This window comes from Apis mellifera, linkage group LG16 (assembly GCF_003254395.2).
Source record: "Apis mellifera strain DH4 linkage group LG16, Amel_HAv3.1, whole genome shotgun sequence".
In the NCBI taxonomy this organism is placed as follows: domain Eukaryota; kingdom Metazoa; phylum Arthropoda; class Insecta; order Hymenoptera; family Apidae; genus Apis; species Apis mellifera.
Window position 1 is genome coordinate 5954973 of NC_037653.1, and position 24379 is coordinate 5979351.

A 24379-nucleotide genomic window follows, 5' to 3' on the forward strand; every position below is an offset into this window, starting at 1 on the left:
TACGAAAATTTTTCAATTTTCGTAGTTGGATTAATTCGTATCATCTCCATTCCTCTAATTATCGAAAAGGAGAGACCTGACTTTAAACTCGCCAATTCGAGGGGAAAAAGGCGAGAGGGAAAAAAAAATCCCATCGCATCTTTCACCCTGAAATGAAATCCTCTTTCGAACATCATCCGAATCCACCTCGAAACAAATCTCTCCGAATCGAATCTCCTTTCAAACATTAACCGTTCGATCTCACGTTAAACCAATATATCCGTACACACTTAATCCCCGAGCTAATAGAATATTAAGGGATTGAATTGATTAATCGGTGATTGCAATTTTACCGTTCACCACTCTTCTCTCCCCTTCTTTCATAAAGCATCGAAGTCACGAAAGCAACGAGCGAATTCGTCGAGCAAGATAAAATATCCGCTCGAGCTTTTTTCCCTCTTTTCGTTCACAGATTCTATAACGAAGAATTCTTCGATAGATTTTAATTTCAATTTTTTTTTTTTTGAAATAATTTTAATTTAAAATCGAAAAATTAAAAAGACACGTATCCGCGAAGAGGTTAATTCGGTTAACCTTTTAGCTAGTTCTATCTAAAAGCGTTATCCGGAATGGCAGAAAGAGGGATAATTGACGGGCGACGAACGATCCGGTGGAAGGAAGGAAGGAAGAGCGTGGCGCGAGCTGGCGCGAGGAGAAGCGGTCCTGGATTCAGTCGGCGGCCAGGATTCGTGGCGCGCGCGTCGATGTACGTGGGCCGGCTCGCTCGTCGACCCGCACCACTTGCGCCGCGTCGCCAATCGCCGAGCGTCACCACTCGAAACCAATCGCCCGCAGCTGGCCGCGATTTAAACCTTCGAAAAAACCCTCGATGAAATGAAGAAACAATGTTCTCGCGAATGGAAGCGTAATTTTTCCTTTCTTTCCCCCTCCCCTCTCTCTTTTCTCCACGATTCTCGAGAGAGTCATCATCAAGGGAATCGATTCATTTCTTTCGAATGTGTAAAGAAGAAGAGAGAAGGTGCGGGAAATAGCTCGAGTTAAAAGTGTTGAACGTAACGTAAATTTCTCGTCGATCTTCCCTCTTCCGACCGATCGATCGATTTCGTTTTCTTATTCAACGCAAAGTGAATACTTCCTTCATGAAGAGATCAAGATTTTTTCGAATCGAATCGGTGGATGGAACGTTTGTGTGTGTTGTGACAATAACTCGATGATCCATTATTCGTATTCTCTCTAACTCTCTTCTGTGACAGAAATTGAGAATTGCTTTAGAAAATTAATCGTGGAAACGTATTGAATGAATTTGAAATTGAATTGTGTCGAGAAGTGGAAAATTTATCGACAGATTTGCAGGTTAATTTTTAAGAAGATACGAGAGACCGATTAAAAATAATATTTAATTAGATTATTTTATGTTCATCATTGACATTGAATTTTTCGTTACGATTAAACAAATTTCAATTTGAAAAATTCTAGAATGATACGTCAAATATACTATAATGCACACCTCGAACTGTTCACGATCAATATTTTATAGGCGTATTTAAATTAATTTTTTTCCTCGGTAAACAACACGGTGGACGGTTTTATCAAAGCTCATTAGAAAATTTGCATCGTGATCGAAATTGGACGAAACGGATTCGTTTCGTAACGTAAACGAACGATAACTATTTCCGGAATCCTTTGACGCAACTATACAATATAGTTCACAACTATGATCCGTACAATTCAATACGGAATGTAGAGCAGAATTTATACACGGTGAAAATTCGTCGCAATCACGAACAGAATCTATCCAGGTTTCGGATCCGAATTCATCGAAACTTAGGAGCAATTACCATAAAATGTCGATCAATCGTGATCTCAGAAATTCTCGTCCTTCTGATACTCTCGCTCAACTTGTTTAAGACCCGTTCAACCCCCCAGAGATCCCGGCCGGATCTATCTGTCGAATAAACCGAACCAAGGATTTATCGGTCTTACATGTGTAAGTAAAATATATTCACAACTGCGTTAAGAGGAATGTACATCGAGTAATATATATATATATATACATCGGAGAGAAAGAGAAATTTTTCACCTAATAATAAAAAAATTCGAAGAAAACGTTGAATCGTGTGTTTAAGGAAGTTTTGATTAAAAATTCGATCCAAAGATCCAAGAAAGATATTCAGTATATATTCAATATTTAAACTGTAAGAGGGTGAAGGAGAAATTCGCGAGGAGAAAGTTTATTGTAAACTGTTCGATTTGACCGAGTTTAAACGTCGGAGCAGGAAGTTTGAAAATTTTGTGAGAAGAAAATCGTGAATTCATCGTGAAATCTCGAAAAGTGAAATGTGTACGATACCGTTCGGTTATTTTCCACTTATTTCCGTACGAATAAATATCGGTGGTGGGCTGATCCTCTGCAACGGGATTATAATAAGAAAAAGTACTTCGATACCTCCTTGTTACCTCCAGCGACGATTGAACGACGATTATTTTCATCGATGGCTCTAATGCCGTACGTTGGTAAGCAAATATTTATTCACTCGTGACGTGCTACAACTACGTAATTCCTTAACAAATATTCAATTTATATTTATATATATATCACGAGATTGTACGTTAGCAAGTTGCAAAAGCGAACAATTTAATATCTTATTATCGATTATCTTATCTATTATCCCTTGGATGCGTTAAACGGATGAATTTCTCGAACGAATTTATCTCGATCGATTAATTAATGATCGACGAGGAGATGAATTTACAATGGATTGAAACAATGGAAGAGAATTTCGAGAAACGAATATTCTTTATTATTATTATCTTTCTACCCGTTTTGTACGTGTTCATTTTAAATGAGATTGGGGGGGAAAAAAAGGGGAAAACGTGGATTTTTTTTTCAGGAAAAAATCTTTTGTATACCGAGATCTTGATACCTGCGAGAGAAAATTTTTGTTTGATTAAAAACTAATTGTATCGTGCAGTTTGTAATTCCGGAGCGGAAATTGTGTTAACGTTGTTTTTTTTTTTTTTTTTTTAATGAAAAAAATGCACAGAAGAATTACAATTAATATATTTTTCCATTTTTTTTTTCGAATATCATATTGAGGGGAGGAAAATTTACCAGATATCATTTTCAATATTTTCAACGATTGTTCGTGATTTAATATCGATTTGTTATTATTCGCCATTATCGATTACTGTTCTGTCCATTGTTTCAATTCGTGCTGCTGGCATATTGCCGAATTTTTCGATATGTCGTTGTGTCATCTTATATAAATGTTTCGATTTTTATCAAATTAACAAACCTTTTTTTTTTTCTCAAACGAGAAGAGAAAAATGAAAAAAATGAAATAGGGGGAGGAAAGAAATGTGATTATCAAATGCTATTCGTCGTTTATGGAATATCAGAAAATTTTGGAAATCTAGCATTTCGAAATTCGAACTCGTTGAGATTTTATTACGATATTAAAAAAAAAAAAAAAAAAAAGAAAAATATGTCGCGATTAAAGTTTATTTCCATTTGAACACGAATCACGCACGTGCGATCATTTTCAATCACGCCGGAAATCAAATTTTCCATCCATTTTTTATCATTTCAAAGTTGACCGAGAAAGCACACACGTCCCGTGTGTGTTCGTTTTAAAGATCAATGTATCCTGAATTTCTTATCTATTCCTCGAAACCGGAATAAGAAACTGTCGTAATTTCGGGACGTGACTTTGTTAACAATTCATTCAATTGCACGATATTTGAGCTAAGACTTTACGGTTATTAAAATTGTTCGCGGTGTTATTAAAGCAACAATAAATGATAAACTGTGTAAAATTAATGATTTATAGGAAAATATTATATATATATATATATATATATATATCGTTTTTCTATTGTTTACCTTTAATAGATAATTTAAAATTTCGAAAATCGAATATTAAATATTAACATTAAATAGTGTTTGATTCGAGCGGAATTCGTGAAATTTGAAGTAACTAACGAGAGAAATTAAGTGTTATAATTGGATAAAGGTAGAATGTCGAGCGAACGATGAATAATTTATGAATAATGTTTCGGGAAACGTATTTCACTTAGAGGAGCTGAGAAATCGGACAAATTGAAAGATATTTGGCGACGACACATTTTCCACGCAGGCACAATTTTTATTCAATTCTCTTCTCCATTATAATTGATGTGACGGTAATCGATATGGCGGAGAATCGAGGGTACGCCTTGGGTTGAACCAGGCACGAAATTCGTTATTAAAAATCGCTGAATTTCGAGGTTATCGTGGCAAATACGATACGTGTTCTTGGACACGTAACGTGGCAACAATTATCGTTATTCTAAATCTATTGATAATTCATATTCACGGAGATATGAATTTTGCGTTCTCGTAAAATTTAATTTAAGAGAAAGGATAAATAAATAACGCGAGACAACGATTAATGATTAATGAAACGCTTCTTAAAAAGAGGAAGAGGAAGAGGAAGAGGAAGAAAGAATTTTAACGTGCAATCCAACTGTGCGAATTCATTAATATTTCACTTATATACGAATATACTTCAACCTCCTTTACCATCCATTTTCTCCATTTAATTGTTTACGACATTGTGAAGTATAACGAGGCGGTAATTTATTCTAAGGAACAAGTGAATAAAAGTTTCATACAAATTCGTTCTCAAGAAACGAAAAAAATTGTTTAATTAGTTACAAATACAAAGCACGAGATACGACTGGATTGCTTACCTTCTCTTCTTACTTTGCCCCATTTCCACCGTGTGAAATACATGTAACGTTGGATATATATATATACATGATAGAATTTGTCAAACTATATAAAATTATAAAAATTATAAAAATCTATGTCTAATATTTGTACGCAAAATTTTTTTTAAACAACGAATTTTTCGCACGAGAACTTTTCTGATAATAACAATGTTTAGAAAAAATTTTTTTGAATAAACAAGGGAACGAGATTTTATTACGTGAAATATATCGAAATCATTTTTTTTTTTTTTTTTTTTTGCCGAAAACGATCCGTCACACGTCGCGTCGCTTTGCGACATTTTCATCGAATACTCGTGGCTTTTTTTTTCTGGGGAAAATTGTAGAAGAAGTTATTTTATTATAATTCTAAGCAATGTAGAGTGTAAAGCTCGATACAATTCGAGATGAATCTTGAGGATGGAATATTTCTTAAGAAATGGACGTTGATTTTCTATTACTGTTTATTTTCGTTTCTTTCTCTTTCTTTGTTGTCAGACAAAATTTTAAACTAAATTTTCTTCAAGAAATAAAAGTCATTCTAAAATTTCCAAGATCGTTAATCGTAATCAAATGGTTTGAATTTAAGAAAAATATAACAATTGTTCAATAATTCGCAATAATATCATTTCGTTATAAATCAACGAAATATTTTCTCATATTTTCCTAATAATATTAACGTAAGATAAAAACTTCATTATTTCTGGAAAGATTTGATCTAAAAAAAAAAAAAAAAAAGGAAAAAATAAATCTAATAATTTTTACCTCGAAATACGGGTATCTCATTACGCTTATAACCGAGAAGAAGAAAAAACGAGGAATTTTAATATAAAGGTAATTAATTGGTAGAAAAAAAAACCAGCCTTACTAATTTTTTTTTTTTTTAAACGTGTATCGATAATAAGAAATAAATTGCTTCGTTGCGTGATCAATGGTAAACGGATAGAAAAGTATAAAAAGAATTTTTATTTTAAGAAAACATATATAAAAAGTATAAAGATTTGTAAAAAAAATATATATGTATGGAAATAAAATTATTCAAGATAAAAGCATAAAACATTTTACGATAAAATCGCAACAAGATGAGAATAAAAGTAGGAATGAAAGTTGCAAAATGAATAAAATTTTGTCAGATTTATGGAAAATAATCGCGGATGAAATATTTATCGAACACATGTATATTTTATTACGATATAAATATATTATATTACGAATACAATACATGCGTACTCTCCTCCCTCGTTCGTATGCAAATAAATTATATTTCTCACGATAAATAAATAATATTTGCAATTTTCAATTAAACGTTTAACGCACGATATCAAGATATAAGAATTATTATTAATTAATCAAGTAAGAAGATCATCGAGTTTTTATTTCTTTCTTTATAAAAATCTTATCGAAGTTTCGTCCAAAATGGAAAAGTTTTCGAAAAGAAAATTGGTTCGATAAAATGAAATCTTATCGCGATTTTTTTTCTTCGAATTGAAGAGGAGGGAAAAAAAAGAAAAGAAAAAAATGATCGAAATTGAGTCGTCAAAAAAGACCAAGTTGTCCCAAGTTGATCCCACCCTCGAGCAAGGAGTCTGGAATTAAAAAGTTTCGCGAAGATCGAACCAACAAGTAGTTTAACACTTTTTGTAAAATTGTATTGTTTATTTTTATTCTAAGTTGAAAAAGATTCTCTTCGAAATGGAGATACGGATAATTGTTTCTTCTTAATTTTTACCGCATTGTGTAAGAAACCGTAGGAGAAACATTTTATCCTCTTTGAATTTTACATCGTGCAATGAATAAATAAGAAGAGGAATAAATTTTTTTTACTCTTTACTTTGCTTAAATTTAATAGAAATTTAAAAAGCTTCTTGACCCGTAAGTAATTCTTTTCTTTCTCTTCTTTTCTTTTTTTCTTTTCTTTTCTATCATGATTCTCGATTTTTTTTAAAATTCAACTCGTCGATTTCAATCTCTTCCCTCGCAATAATATTTACAATGCAACACCGTTTACCATTAAATATTCAAAAGACGGAAAATTCAACCTGTACGTATTTATTTAGTCATTTGTTATTTATTTAATCCTAAATAATCTTTTATTATTATTCAAATAAATATAATATAAAATGAAATTATCAATATTTGTCGACCGTTGTTGCTCCACTTGGAAATCGTGAGATCAATTTCTCATTATCCATTCGATTCGAATCGTCGTTTGCTCATAGATCACATACGTATGATTGCGTGTACGTATATTTAATCCACGAAGATTTCTACTGGTAATTATTTGCAAAAGATGTATATATATATATGTATCAATTGCGAAAGCGATATATCTTGCTATATATTCTTCTCCGAATATCTTATACTCCATCTTGATTAAAATTGCAAAATACCACTTCAGTAGCTTCATTAATTCATTTTCTAGGGAGGAGAAACGAAACTCTTGCCAAAGTTTCGTGATGCATTGTGTACGGCTGTACAAAGACATATTTCAATCGTGGTTTCGTACAGGGAGGAGACAGAAATTCTCGCTATTTTAGATCGCGAATCGATATTGCGAATTAATTTACGATCGAGTTTTGATTTCGACTCGAGACAAATAGGATAATTCGGTTGAAACCAACCGAAGATATCTGACGTTTCTCTCTAACCTCTCGATCGACAATTCGATACGTTCCAGCTTGCATTCTGCGAAATCGAGTTACTCGAGTCCCGAGAAATCGAGTCTCGAATTTGATATTAAAAAAAAAAAAAAAAAAAAAAAAAAAAAAGGAAAAATTCATCAACTTCAATCAAATTTTACAATTACCGCTTTGTTTACCACAGAGAAGCGTCCAATGTTTCGATAAAATTTTATTTAAAGAGGGAAAAGTGATGACGTGACGTTGCTTGAAACTATGCAAATTTACTCGTATTGTGTGCAGCTGAAAATTGGCCAACAGAAACTTCGATCTTCTTCATTATCGTGGAAAATTCTTCTGAAAATTTCCATGTTTTTTTTTAATGATAATATATAACGAGTATCGTGCACTGTAACACACTCGTGATACGTACGTGTTAACGTACGCTTCCTGAATAGATGTAAATGTATTTCCACGAATAAGCTTATTAATTATCCCGAATAAATACGGTTTCAGAGTGTGCGAGCGCATTTTATTCATTATCCGGATCAATATATTTTTCCGATAAAATATATTGTTAAAAATAAATTTTACGCGACAATAAAGTAAATATGTGCATTAAATATCAATTAATATTCATCAAATATATGATTATATAAATATATAAGATTTTCTCATTTTAGTCTAATTAGGATTAGGGTTTTTCCCAGAAAAAAGTATTCGTGATGATCGTATCAATGCATATCAGTTCGTGAAAACGGCTCACGTATCCCTATTTTCGTGCAGTAAACACACGCGAAATAAAAATGGAAATATCGGCGAATATTTTTATTTTTAAATAATAAATTTCAAATGATCATTATATATTTTTATAAAATATCGATGCAAAATATCGTGATTTTCCATAAATTATTCTTTTGTTATTACTTATTTCTAAGAGAAAAAAGGAAAAGAAAAAAGAAGATTTTATTCGTTCGTTCATTATGATTTTTCGATCGATCAATCTCTCATTATTCAAATAATCACAGGGAGCAAAGAAGAAGAGTTTCGAATAATTTTTCGCTTGGAAGATGATATTTAAGAATTCATGCCTCTTTCGTTAATAACTCGGTTCGTCTCGATTATTCAAAATTCTTCATTATTCTTTACGTAGAACGTACGAGGAAAAGTTTCGAATAATTCCTCGCTCGGAGGAATGGTTTTTAAGAATTCATAGCACTTCGTTAAATTCTTGCTCACTGTTCTCCAATCAAACTTGATTCCACGAGAGACCGTCTCGCAGCAACTTCAATTCAAACAACTCATTTGTTGCTCAAAACTTTTTGCATTTAAACGTCCATCTATCTTTACGTAATAATACTTTTTGCTCCACTGTTAAGTTCATGCATATACGAAATAAAGGAACGAATCGAAATTATCGAAATTATTTATTTTTAATCATAAAACTAATTGTTCGAAACTTATATATTTTCCTTTCCACACGTCGCTCGTATATGATTTTTTAATTAATAAAAATTCTCGTCGTTTCTTTTTCCCTTTCGAGATCGAAAAATAATATTCGAAACCTCGGCTCGAAATTTATGTATAACTTTCCACGGGAGATTTTTCTTTCTCCTAGATAGATTTCCAATTTTATATCCGAGCTTGGAACAAACTTGGTTGATAATAAAAGCTGACGAAGACGAATCGTCGTGATCTCGTAATGGGTTACTTTACCCACGATTCAGCAAGTTTATATTCCTAACGATATACACGACTCCCCATTGTGGGATCTTCTCACTCGAAACCGTGTAATAAGATTTAACCAATCTTCTTTACCGTCTGCGATGTTTCGTTTAGTAATAGTTTAGTTCAATGATAAATGAAAGGGTTCGAAAGTTTGTATAAGCTTTTCAATGTAATTTCTTAATAAGCCTTCTTAAGTAAATGCTTCTATTACACTCAATTTGTACAAAATTCTATTAAGAATTACATAAATATATATATTCTAATTTAACTTTGTATTTGATGCTCATTTAAAACATTAAAGTAGATGTATTAAGATGAGTTTAAAGGAGTTTTAACATTCTTTTTAAATGTAAAGTTAATGGTAGTTAATGATCTTCTTCGAAATTCTTTACGTATGCAGAGCCATATCCATGATGATGGGTATTTGAGGGTAACATCTGCAGCAGGAAGTATGAGGAAGCAGGGGTCAGAGCAAACCCCAGGTGCTTTACAGCTGTCATATCCGTTAAGTTATTCGATACACCGTGTGTTATTTAATCCATTCAATTTGATCGTCGGCACTGATCTATGCGTCACTTTGATGCAGTTTGATGCCGTGAAACGTGTGTGGCGTTTTAAGAAGATATTAAAATTAAAATTCTTGGGGATCGTAAAATTTCTCGAACTAACGCCGAGGAACTAAGACCACGATTTTTCATTTTAAATATTATTTTCCAACTCGTCGTTTCAAAATGATTCTGAAATAACTTGTACGATTTTTTTTAGGATTAAAGCAGCAGTCAGATAAAGTGTAATCGCAGCTATAAATTTGAAACAAGTTTTATTACCAGAAATATTCTGAAACAATTCTAAATTTGATAAGTATATAATATTTCGAGGAATAGTTATTTATTTATACATTGGAAGAAGAGAGATTTTTCTTATTAAAAGGATATTTACTTTTTTCTTTCTTATCTTAAAGAAGCAATCTATATCTGGAATAAAATATGTACACGCAATTTATCACACGGAATAAGAAACAAAATCTTTTCCATCATTCCAAAGGATTGAAAAATTTTTTATTCAAACCCTATAAATTACTAAGAATTTCCATCTCTTCATAAACTTCTTGATAACCCAATGAAAAAATCAGACAAGTGATAACGATATTAATAATTACTTATGAAAAATTAAGAAGAAATCACGATCAACGAAAAGATAAGATAACAAGGAATAAATTTTAAATTAAAAATTGATTCGAATAAAAAATATTTTACTAACCAGATAAATCTCTCTTTTATTTTTCCAGAATCGTTAACGGAATATCAAAATCAAATTTACAAGATGAAGAGAATCGATTCCAGAGATAGATATCGGCACGAGTCTTAAGTTTAATCGTTTGACACCGATTTCACAGAGGCGGCCGTCCATGGATGGAACACGGAATATCGATCAAATTCGATCGCGTTGCACAATCGTATCGTAAATCCCCCTTTAAATGGGGGTTGAATTGTGAACGGTCGTTTTGAATAAGATGATGATGTCGGCCACGAATTACAACGAAACCGATACCGGAACGATGGCCAATTATTTTGGTAATCCCGATTTGGATCAATCGTTCGCCACCAACCTGCCCCAACCGACAACTACGTCCACCGTTTTGAACGTGACAACGTTGCCAACAATGGCGGCCGCCACGCATTACGGCCAAACGAATCTGCTCGAGAGTTTGATCGTCCCTCTATACGGAATAATATTTCTCCTGTCCATCGTTGGCAATTCGTTGGTGCTGATCACCCTGGCACGTAACAAGAGGATGAGGACGGTGACCAACGTTTACTTGTTAAATCTGGTAAAAAAGAATTTTCATTTCAATTCATTTTTCTTTAATATTTACGCTTGATGTTTATTTATTTACTTTTTTTTTGTTTCACTCCAATTTCCATCTGGATAAAATGATCACTTAAGGATTGTTATTCGATCATTTTTATTATTGGATTAATCTTGTGAATACAATTTTGCGTCATGTTTTGAAAGATGGATTGCACGTGATTAATATATGAATTTGGAGGATTGTTCGAACGAATTGTAGTATTTTTTTTTTTCGAATCGATTTAAATGAGGATTGAATAATCGGCCGACGGATGAAGAATTTTTCTCGATTTGAAAATTTTATTTTTCGTTTTATTTATTATTTTTGAATATCGAGCAAAGTAAAGTAACGAGATTTTTTTTTTGAACGAGGTACAGGATATTGTAGTAAGTTTTTTCCATTCATTTGGCACTGATACACTTTAAGATATGAATGATGGATGTGTTTCAGAACGGTTAAACCTGATAAAGGTTCCGGCAATATCTATTGGTAACGAACACGGTTCGTGCTTTAACGCGAGGCACACAATAGCGTGGTGAATTTTTAGCAACATTTCTTCACTCTGAAAGCAACCTTTGGAAATAGATAATTTTTAAGGTTATTTCGGTTGAAATTTATTTAAGATAAGAAAAAATGTACTATGTTGCTTGCAATAATATAAATATCATGCAACTTCTTGAATTAAAAAAAATATCTAAAAAAGAAAAAAGATGTTCCTATCCATTATAGGCATTTTATTTATTTATCTTGAAATGCATTCGATCGTTTCCTCTTTCCTGTTCTTCTCAAGCTTCGATTAAGTACGACAGATATAACAGATCTCTATCCCGAAAATAATACCATTTTTACCATTCACTGATTATTTTGGGCTAATTGAAAATTACAGGAAAAGGGATATTAAGGGATGAAAGTGGAATCCCTTGCTAAGTGGAAGATAACAGGGGTTATAAAAGTAAAAACTAATGAATCATAAATTTTATCTTTTCCCGCCAATTAGAGGCGGATTAATTAATTCGATGATCTAGGTCAGTAATTTTCAACCGATTTGCTTTATTCAAATTTTATTCAATTTTTTATCAATTATTAAAATTTTCCAAAATTTTCTTCAATTTGTTAAAACGATGAAATTACTAGAATTGGGCGGATCGTACATCGTATTCGATATTTAACATCGAAAGATTGATGCAAAGCAGAAAATTTGATCATTTTTCTACTTCAATTCCATCCTTGCGCGAAATATTCGTTTTTTCCTTCGAATGCATGCCACTTCTCAACAAAACCTTTATTGTTTCCTCTACGACGAAAATTGATTTTCGATCAATGCCGTCAAAGAGTTTTAATCTACGGATTATTCTCCACGCATAACGAACGGAATCGAAACCTACTATCTATTTTTCCTTTATACGGAGAAGCTATTTCTCTGTAATTGCTTTTCGACTCTGAACGTGTATACTATGTTACGTGTAAAAAAAAAAAAGTAAAAGAAGCGTATAAACAGTCATACTGATGTCTAAATCCAATGTATAGATCTCTGTATAATGTTTAATTTTTTTAATAATTTCTTGATCGTCGTCTAGTCTTTGAATATACTTTATACATTTCTCTAATTTTCAATAATTTAAATATATCAGGCTGGAATGATTTTGAGAAATTGAGCAAAGGATGTCAGAGGATGAATATCATCGTTAAAGAAAAATTAATGATCCATTTGTATCTTAACGACAAAACTGATAATTTTTCATTTTGAGAGAAATAGAAGGAATCGTGTCTATTTTTATTTCATGAAAGAGCACACGAAGCAAAATTATAGAATAAGAACGAAAATGGAAATCCACTATAATTAAGTCGCGAATTAATCCTTGGTGAATTTACATTAAAATTAGAATCATACCTTTGTACATGGTAGTTTTATATAATTTCATTTTTTTTCTTTTCGACTATTTTCTAATTCTTTGCCTTACATTTTTAATTTTCTTAATTAAACGTAAATATAATGTTTGAAGAAAATCTTTCTTAGTAACTCACGCAGTTTATTATAGAATTTGAGAATTTCTATATATTTTTTTTTTTTTTTTGAAAAGAAATATTTGAAAAGTATTAAAAAATTAGAAAATAAAATAAAGCAGGAATGTTTCACGTGTCAAAATGTGATAAATCACTGATAAATCGGGAAAAAATGTATATAAATACAGTGTATGGTGGAAAATCGTAAATTCAAATTTGAGCGATGTAAAATATTCTGTATTTAACGATTCGATGCAATTCAATAAATTGCAGGATTATTTTGTGTGAATTGAGGTTTGCGACACGAATTCGAGTTTACCCTATGGATTTGCATAAACATTATACGTGATTTATTTATTGATTATTTTTGATACTTTTAAAACTTGTTATTTCCTGCAGTAATTTAAGTTTATGTTAATTTTAAGAAGAATTATTTTTCCAGTTTAATTATTATATAATTAATTAATGGATATTAATTAATTCCGAATCACGGACAATTATAAATCAACTATTTCTATAATGTTGTGCAATTGTCAATAATTTCGAGCTATGTAATATTAAATTAGCATCAAAATTGTAATGAATTTTGTAAAATTATTGCAATATACGGTAATGGAGAAACAATTAAAAATTTTGAAGGAAACTTATAAACAGAGAAATATAATGAAACGTTTTAATAATTTCCGGCCCTTTGTTATAGTTAAAAACAGAAATTAATTCTGATATATAGCTCTCTACACGGCTTTTTCATGAATTTAAAATTACTTTTTATTTATTTCTTTTGTTCAAAATCAAAATTCAAATATATACATATATATATGTACACATTATTTTAATTGAAAATCATTTTTTCACAAATATAAATTTTTAATTCTCGAAACAATCCAGACAAAATGATAATAAACACGAGAATATAGAACATATCTGTTGTTCAATAAAATTAAATTATACAATATATATTCGATGAAGCGTTGTAAGACGACAAAATAATGAAATCTCGCCAATATTCGATTAATTAATTCAAATGGAAATTAGTATCATACGTATTGAGTGATGTTGGATTTATCGATGATCGTTAAACACGATCATACAACAAATTCGGAGCAAAACTTCACCATTAATGATTGAAGAGGTAGAGTCTCTGTACTCGTTGATTGAATTTCTTGTCGTGCTTCACTGGAATAACAAACGTTCTATCGGTATTCTAATTTCGTTTCGCTGTTTCCTAACATTTTTCTTAATGCGTAGGAGGTCGATGTTCTATAAATTTCGCAGCGAGATTGCGTGAGGAACGGTGATTGCATTCTACAATAAAATTAAACTTTCGATCGAAGTTTAATTTTATCGAAGTAGATTCACGAATAGAGAGAGAGGTATCCTCACGAAACTATAAATTAAATTCTTAAAAATATTATTCATCTCGGTTTAATCAATTTTGAAAGAGTCATTCCTCTCTCTTCATAATTGCGTTGCGATCTCCGTACAGAAATGATTGACTTGTATCACTCGTTTGATCGCGATCAGTTTGCTCCACTTGTTCAATTATTAGACGCGTCTCTATTACTTTGCGTCCGCATTTGATATAATCGTCTTATTCCACTTGGTCTGACCACGGTGGCGTTAATCCACTTATCTGGCCACGATTGTTTTATTCAACCGGTTCGTTTGTATTTATTTTTGCTTTAAATGAGAATTACGGAAGATAGAGATAAACGCGCATAAGTGAATAGAAACTTTAATAACATTGTTGCAAATTGCGTTTACGATTTATTCTCTGTGCCCACTCGAATTAAATCTCTGTGAAAATTTACTTACTTTATACATAAAATATTTCGTTAATTTCCAGGCGGTTTCGGATCTGCTGCTCGGCGTCTTTTGCATGCCTTTTACACTTCTTGGACAAGTCCTGAAGAATTTTGTTTTTGGTATAACGATGTGCAAACTAATACCGTATTTTCAAGGTACGTATTATTCGATCGTTGTGATATAAAATTATTTGGATTCCATTCCATTCTCGTTCGAAAATTTAATCTTGAAATATAAAGTGAGATTTATAATTATGGATAAGAATGCTTGCATATTTTGATAAATATTCGCAGAAAGAATGTAATTGCGATATTTTCGCGAAAGAAGAAACGAATAAAATAAATCGAAAATATAAAGATAATTTTGCATTTTAATGGACGAGGAACGAAATTTTAGGTTGAACAAAAATAGTAGAAATTAGAATATTTAGAATTAATTAGAAGATTTACCGGTGAAAAATTACACATCAGAGTAGAATTATTTCGCGATATTTTATATTTTTAACTTTCATAACTTTTCTAAGAAAAACCGTGCTATGAAAATGGTAAAAAAAATAAGAAGGTTTCTTGCTAGTATCGACTTTACGATTTAGTTTCAAGTTTAATCAGATTTCCAATTTTTGTATCTAAGATACATCAAAAAAGTTTTTCAAATGATTGACGCGTTAATCACTTTTAGGATCTTATTTAACTTTTTTCAAAATATGAATGGAATTACTCCACCAATACTTTTCCTAATGATATAAAAATAATTATATTTATTTAAAAACTATACATATTAGAGATCATGATTTGTAATTATAATATATTGATAAACACATGTGTTGAACACGCGTGGAAAAAGAGATCACCAAATATATATGTATATGTATATGTATTTGCATAAGCAAATATTGAAGTAAAAAATTAAAATCAATAGAATCAATGAATTTATAAAATGTTATTAATATTTAATATTTTCGTATATTTTTCGTCATTCGATTTAAATATCGGTTATTATTATTTTTGTTAATTATTATTCATGAAATTAGTAAAGGTGTATCGTATTAAATTTCCACGAATTCTTTTCCGATTTATAAATTTATACAATTGTATTTCTGCTTTAAAAGGAATTGCAATGGTTGCTCGAACAAAGGATTAAATAAAATACCAAAAAGTGTATTTCGTATTCGTATTTAAAAAGAGAAAGTGAAACGAGTATTAAATTCGTTTATTTAACGAATTAAACGTTATCGATTATTAAATTATTTTTCGAAATAATAATAGAAAATTGAATAAAATCCTACGTCAAGATTTTACATCATGATCCAAATTTAATCATGTTAATAATTTTTATTTCACAACGTTTATCTCATGCAGCTAAGCACGCGTGAAAAATATCATCGTTCCGAAAATATCATCGCGCTGAAAACTCACACGTTCGATAGGGCGAAATTGCATTTCCGATACAGCTTTGCTTTTGCTACATAAAATAGAGATGACTGTTGGGTGGAAGACGTCGTTCAAAGTTGAGCTTTAGTTTCAAACAAATTTTAGGAATGTAGAATTTCGATCGTATATATCCCTGGATATAGAACAAACGTCACCCGTACAAGTTTCGATGCTGGAATCAATACGTAACGAGTTAAGAATAAAAAGCTTTAAATTATTGCCGTCCGAAAAATTGTAAAAAAGTTAATAAGATAATTCAACGTAGAAACGATATTGTGTACGCGGATGTTTATGATACACATATACATCTATTTTCTTTTTTATTTTCCATCCATTCCATCTTATTCCATAAAAATTTAACGCTATATCGAATTCTAAAATACCAGAGAGGATAATTTACTTTCCCCGTGAGAGAAGATTTGATACGGTTTGGAATTTAATAGTATCCTTTTGAAGTCTTTCATTTACTCTTTGAAGCGACTTCGGAGGGGGAGGTTGATTTCCATTGATATTATGTTTTCAGAAATCGAATTTTCTCTCGTTCTCTCTCTCCTTTCGAGATTGATCGCACATTAACCGAAGAAAGAAATGGCAAAATTTATTCATTACTTTTCCCTCTGACTAATAGATTATAAATCATGTGCGAATCTATCCAACGGAATCTATGAGTCTCTCTGTCTCTCTCTCTCGAGGCGTAGAAGAGAATGCGCGAGTTTAAGATTAGGACGCGAAGGAAAAATATTATCCGAAATTTCGTGGCCAAATGTATTCTGGGATAATATGCGCGCTGTTTGTTGGCCGACGAATGGAAGATATTGTAAAATAGAAGAAAAGAGGAATATTCGGGTGTCGGGTTATATTGTGCGGACGATGCGTGCGTTGAATAATCGTCGAATGGAGCAGTCGTTGAATAGAGATCGGGAGCAAATAACATTTCGTGTTGTCGAGTGTAATTTGCATTTTCAAATTGTTTGCTCATCCCGAATTGTTATATCATGAATTGGTATATATATATATATATATATATATATATTTTTAAACGCGTTTACGTGGGTTCTTCTTTTTTTTTCTTTTTTCTTTCTTATCGAAATTAGTAACTCTGTAGTAACAATTATTATTAATTCCTTGCTTATTAGAGCTCAATTCAATTTTATCTGGAAACGACGATGGTAAATTTAATTTAATTGATTGAATTAATTTCTATAATTATTCTGACACTTCATCGAGATATGGTGTTCGTGATATACCCATATATTTTAAACATTATGAAACATTAAACGTCCAATTTAATTTGTATCTATTATAATGTTTATCGAAACTTATATGTGTATATATGTATATATATTAATAATGAAAGCAATCTCTAGGTGATAATATTCTCATCCATAATAATTGTACTATTATTTATTTATATAATTTATCGAGGCATATATCATCTATATATTTATTCTTACATTTAAAAATTTCACGATTTGACGAATTGCTTTCGGTTGAGTAGTATTTTAAGATTGTTTTACTCTATTCTCGTTATTTTAATTATTTCACTTTGCGACATATTTTTTTCTTAATGAAAAATTGTCCATTTGGTTCATTCAGTTTAATATTGTTTCTTTGCTCAAAGTAAAGAAAGGGAAGGAATAATGAAAGGTTGTAAAAACAATATAAAAATAATCACATTCGAAATAAACGAAACTCGAGTATTTCTTTCTTTCATAATCTTAAAAAAAATTTGTTCATTTAACTTTTACTCCCACGATAATTTTCCTTTCCTCTTTTCTTCCCTTTTGACAAATTGCTATTAGGAATTTCTCTGATTCAAAGAATCGATTTTTTTCTCTTTTAATTAATCTACTAATTTATAGAAAAAAAAAGAAAAAATTCAACACGTTCCATGGTATAACTTTGAAAACCTTTTTTTTTTCCGAAATTAAATCATTTTTTTTTACACTTTCAATCATGGAATCAATTTTGAAGCATTCGAGAGATATATCTGTGGTATAAAAATTAAAATTGCAACTTCGAACGCTTTGATTATATTTAAATTCGTTTCACTGGGTGGAACATTTATCAAGATGAGTATTATCGCAAACACAATACTACTTTACAACTAGTTACGTTCTAGTAGTAGTAAGTAACTGTCATCGTAGTCGTACCGCATTGTCGTACGTTTTCGAAAATTGAAGCTCGCTGACAATTTCCAACTGCGCACGATCTAACATGTAAATTAGAAACACACACATTTCTAATATGAATAATTTTGCGATAAACCTAAGCGATTACATCTGATACCTGTAAACCTGTATGTGCCTTGTATTCGAGCATAAGCCCGCCTAACGAAGATGGTAATTTATACAGTGGCGTGGGTAAAGGGCCATTCAATAGGGGTTATGAAAAACTTGCCCCACAGTTTGCATAATTCAGTCTAATGAAATTCAAACGAGGCGGCGTTTACACGTATGAATTTTACACGTCTTTCCTTCGGGAAATAATTATTATTTCGCCACTGTTGTTAACGCCTATAAAAATCTCTATCTTGAAATAATTTATTTGATGTAGAGAATTAAAAAAAAAAAAAAGTCAGAGGAAAAGGTTACATTAAAATGAAGGGAAAAAAGGAGAAACACTTTACGTGTTGAAATCGTAGCTTGAATGTAAGTTGGAATAAACACGTGTAGGCGGTAATAAACATTGGGGGTTTATATTACGCGATTAAATTTTATTTGTGCGGAGTGTTTTAATCCTTAACTGCATCGAAGTTACATAATGAAAATTTCTTTCTCCACGTGATACGTATTTATATATATATATATATATCCATATAATCCAATCTAAGAAAATTAAATTGTATCACAATAATAATAATAATTGTTAAATAATTATTTTTTAAAACGATATTTTCTTCACTCTCGACAACTCTCCCCACGTTGTAAGTTAAATATCAAATATTCTTTCAAAACATGGATATAGCGTATTGAAATTTGAACCTTTGTTTGACTTGATAACAAGTTTCAACATACCCGAGGCCATCTCTGAATTGTATGAATTTTATTAATTGTTTTCTTTCAGTTACCAGTTAATAAAAAAAAAGTACAACTGTCAATTTTCTTTTCGATATAAAGAAGAAAATATGTCTTTTTGAAAAAAAAAAAAAAAAAAGAAAGTAAAATTGATTTTATAAAAAAAGAAAATATTATTGTCCTCCACCGTGATTTCTTATGGAATGCAGTTCCAGAGCTGATATATTGTTCTTTCTTATTTTTATCCTATGCTATTTCTTATCATTTTCTCTCGTACGAATGAGTATGAAACATGTATATATATATATTATAACAAAAAATATAATCCTTTTTCCTTGTTCTACATTCTTGATGTAGAACTTTTCATTTTTTATTGTTGTATTATTGAAACTAGAAATTTTTATCTTTTTAGATAGATATCATTATCGATATTTACATTAAATATTCAAGAATTTTTTCACGCAAATGTCGCTCTTTATCCTTGACTTAACACCTAAGCTATGAAACTTATATTGCTTAGGTAGCCACCTTTAACTTAGAATTAAACGCAAGGCGAGGCAAGATTGTTGAGGCGTGCTACGTGTACTTGAATAGAAATTATCATTGTTTCCGAACTGTTGTTTCCCAAACTTTGTCTCAGATATATTAGTAGCTTAAATTAAAGTTTTTTATTTATCAATTTGTGGATTAATCGATAATAGTTGATAATAATAATTATTAATAATATTAACGTGACTTGATAAATCGAAATTGTATCGAAGTTGTTTATCTCTTCTTTCAGATAAGGAAAATATAATGTTTCAAGAGAGAGAGGGTTTTATTTTCTAGCGTCGTTTAACGAGTGTTGAGAGATCGATTTTTATTGCTAGACGCGAACAATTTTTATGAACCGGTAAAAGAGAAAACGACTATTTGGGGAAAAGCCAGAGGGAAAGTGCAACAGGAACGGGATCACCTAGTGAAATACGTTTTGTAATCGAATACCGACGGAAAACGAACGAAGTTCCCAAGTGATCGAGAATGTTACCTGTATTATTTACGTGTGAAAGAAAGAAAATCTTTCGACGTGTTTTCAAGCGTCGAACGTGTATTTTTACATATTTCTCGTTTTTAGTAAACTGACGCATCACGAATCGTCACAACGAAACGATACTATAATTAATATTTTTGTCTTCTGTGTGAAAATATCGAGGCTGCGTATACTTTTGAATTTTTTTTTTTTTTAGACAAAAAATAACGTGGAGATAATAATTATAATGAAATTTCGCGTTAAGGTTTAATAATAACGGAACGAAATATTTTACTTTATAGGGAGTAACGTAATATTATGTGTGATATGAAGATAAAATATTCAGATTTCTAAATCTATTTTAATTTATTTAAATGTTTTTTCTTTTCTTTTTTTTTTTTTTCTCAAGAATTTATTTGTTTGACCACAGCTGGTTCATTCTACTCCCCGTCCGACCTCTTCCATTTGAGATTATAAAACAGCACGGCTGGACAAGTAGAATAGGGTAGACAAATAGAACAAGAGACTGACGTGGTCAGCCAAGTGGAATAGGAAAGTTAGGGTCAAACAATAGGATAAAATAGTCGCGGTGAGAATAAAGTAACCATGATTCAAACGGATACGGAAGGAATTTTAATGGAATTTTGGATTTAATAGGATTTGTTAATCATACGAATGATAATTTCTGCCATCTCGTCAGATGTTGATTATATCTCTCTTTTCGTAACAGTAAAATAAAAGCGTAACTACCGAATTATTTTAATATTATATTATTTTAATTTTAATCTATCTATTTCTTGTTTTCATCACTGTCTGGCAAACAGTTACAGAATGATAGAAATTTGCACAAGTATCATTGTCGGTTCATATCAAAGTTGTTGCAAACTCTAACTCTTCGATATAATTCACTCAACTATACATTTAATTAATTAAAGTTAGAGATAATTAATCTTCTCGAAAGGTATCTTATATGTGAAGCAATGGGGAGGTATTTTTTTTTTTCCTCTTCCCCCCCTTTGTTCAAATGAAATCTCGCGTCCGCGAACACTATCATTAATTCTAAAAGCTTGAAGCAATTGTGCAACGAACCACGAAACTCTTGTACTGCAAAAAAACTCGAGTACGGAATATTTTTCACGGCAACCACATGAATTTTTCTTTTCTACCATTTATTTAGAATAAATTCGAACCCGAAAATAAAAGTATTAAAATATATTTCGCATTATAAAAATTACGTAAATTTCGTAAAGTTTTTTATAATACATTCATCTATTTATATAATACCGTTGCTTGAAAATCTTTTTTAAAAAATTTTTAAATTATAAAAAATCGTAACGCGAATCTCTATCTGATCGAGAAAGTTTTTAATAAAAATTTATCGAATGTTTCATACATATACATTTCGATCTCAAAGAATGCGCATGCTCGACTTTTGTTACTGCTCTCCAGTACGATATCACTTTTTCCTCGTCTCTTGGCCAAACAGATAGTTTTTCTTTTCAAATTCTTAATGTATTTTTTTTTTTTCGTTCTATAAACTTTCTAATTAATTCAACTACAAAACTTCCATTCTTTGGACGGAAACAAAAATCTTCTTTCTTTGATATGAAATTAATTAAAATTGCGACTCGTTTTAAATATTTAAAATAAATATATAAAGTATTTTTTAACAGGAAACGTTTATCGTTTTACATTAAAATAATTTGAATAGTAGAATATATAAATAAACTCATCGACTACATCGATTCAATGACTTTAAAGAATCGAAATTTTTCTTGGACTCGATACTTTTTACATTGAATTTCATCGCACGAAGAAGAATATGCGCACTTTGTGAAATGTGCGTTCGAAAGATTTCCATTATTGAAAAGTTAAATTGAACGTGAATAAAAGCAAACAGAAATATCTTATTTGCATTTATCTTTATAACTTTTATAAAATAGAAATAGCGAATATTTAATCTTTATTTACATAATAATCACGATAGATTTAAGTTGACATATATTTATTACAAATTCAAATTGTAATCTAAAATCTGATCAATTATTAATTAAGAACAACGTTTCTTAATAATTAAAATCAACAATGAATAAGCTTGTTTAAATTTAATCCTACGTTTACTCGTGTGTTAAATACAATTTTATCATAAAAAAAAAAAACGAGCACGATTTCCCCCGATATTAGGATTACGATTATGTTAAATCGTACGTTTCGAGATGATATTAAATTCATTGGCAGAAAATCGGATACGAACGCTGCGTCTCGAACACGTTTCCATATAAATCCACGCGTTCATAAACGCGAAAAATCATTTTGTTTCGAATAAATTTGAATTTCTGAAAAAATATCCGCCGCCTTAAAACTTTTCGTATCGTTTTCGTTTGCATTCCACGGTTGATTCCAACTGTGCATACTTTACTCTTTGTAAAAACTTATGCTAAGAACACAGATGGTAATGGAGATTAATGCCCCAATTTGAGGAAGAAACTAGTTTCCATATTCCTCCGAGAAGAATCGTTAATTCACGTTGAAGTTGCACAACCAAATAAAATGGATGGTGGTGCAATTAAAATACAGTACACGACGTTGCTGCGCAAATAAATTTCTCTAATTTAATCGTTGTTTATTTATTCATTCATTTCGTTCATCACTCCTTTCCATGGAATCTTTTCTAATAAATAAGAAGAAGAAGAAGAAAAAAGAGAAATACTATCTTTGCGCGAATAATTGATCCTCCCTAATTATTTGTATTTTATTTCCATTCGCACGAGTGAGAATCAATTATTAATTTTCCTCAAAGATAAACTATATATTGTTGTATAGGGGAAATATTGATATACCGGCGGCACGGTTGAATATTATCAGTAGCCAAGATTTCGTATTCATACTCGGCGCACAATAGAGAACGATTTTATACATATAATTACATATAGTTAATGACAGGAATTATGAAAGGTATAAACGGGAGAATTAATGTATCCAAGGGGGGGGGGGATTAAATTATCTATGCCGTGTTTATCGAGAGAATGATTTGACGTTTATCGACAATCAAGATATAAATTATGTCTTTTATATCTTTCATAGGGTGAATATCGATAATATCTCGATAAGTAATATTCGACAACGATTTTGGATCGTTTATTTTTAATATTAACAATACAAGTATCCTACTTTTTAGGCGATTTGAATTTAATAAAAAATTCATTTGAAAGATAATATTTGAGAGTATAATATTTTGTTATCTCTTCTTCTTTCCAGCCGTCTCGGTGTCTGTCGGCGTATGGACACTGGTCGCCATCTCTTTGGAGCGTTACTTTGCCATCTGCAGACCACTGAAGTCGAGAAGATGGCAAACACAGTTCCATGCTTACAAAATGATTGCCGTGGTTTGGACAGCAAGTCTTACGTGGAATGCGCCAATTCTCGTTGTTTCGCGGTTGAAAAGTATACGCGATGGTAATGGATTTTTTTAAATCTTTTTAAATTAATATTTTAAAAAATTAAAACACTTTTAACAATTAATTTGTTAACTCAGTGTTAACTCGGTGTTTTATAATCTTTTTTCTTTAGAAAAATTTATTTATATTTTATTCTCTGTCAATATCGATTTGCAAAACACGTTCTAACTTTTGAGAAAGATTGGATGAAATTTAAAAATTCAATCGAGTGTTTTATTTAAAAAGAATCTGGAATATTCTTGCATCCAACAATTAGATCGAAGAAATAGCGAGGAATAGAATATTCGAATCGAAGTTCTACACTAAGAAAAGATATTTCTTTCTTTTTTTTTTTTTTTTTTTTTCTTTCCTCGATCCGATCGCAATTCTTCCTTTGAAATTCACACGTTCCAACGAATTTCTCGTATGTTCTTGTCTCGAGGATTTCGTGAAAATTTATAGGAAGTTGAATAGCGTGCATTTACAGGAAGACAAAAGTGCCGGGAGGAATGGCCGAGCGTTGGCGCCGAGCGAGCTTATAATCTTTTCTTAGACGGGACCCTGCTTTTAGTTCCCTTAATCGTGATGAGTCTGGCTTATTCTTTGATCGCAGTGAAACTTTGGAGGGGATTACGGCAGGAGATTCGTCAGTCGTCGAATTGCCAGCAACGCCGTAAGTGTTTAATCTTCGTTAAACCCCCGAATGTGAACCCAAAAGTCAAGAAAAAA

General features: G+C 31.0%; 1 protein-coding gene across 1 annotated transcript in view; it reads left to right on the forward strand.

Moving 5' to 3' along the window:
- Positions 1–1389: 1389 nt before the first annotated feature.
- The window catches only part of LOC410654 (cholecystokinin receptor-like), a 30187-nt gene continuing 7197 nt past the window's right edge, over positions 1390–24379 (forward strand). Inside the window, exons 1-5 of the mRNA XM_006562370.3 lie at positions 1390–2514; positions 10384–10926; positions 14798–14912; positions 23472–23669; positions 24138–24323. Of these exons, the coding sequence (XP_006562433.1) occupies positions 10609–10926; positions 14798–14912; positions 23472–23669; positions 24138–24323 (817 nt within the window). The 5' untranslated portion in view covers positions 1390–2514; positions 10384–10608. The remainder of the gene's footprint in view (positions 2515–10383; positions 10927–14797; positions 14913–23471; positions 23670–24137; positions 24324–24379) is intronic.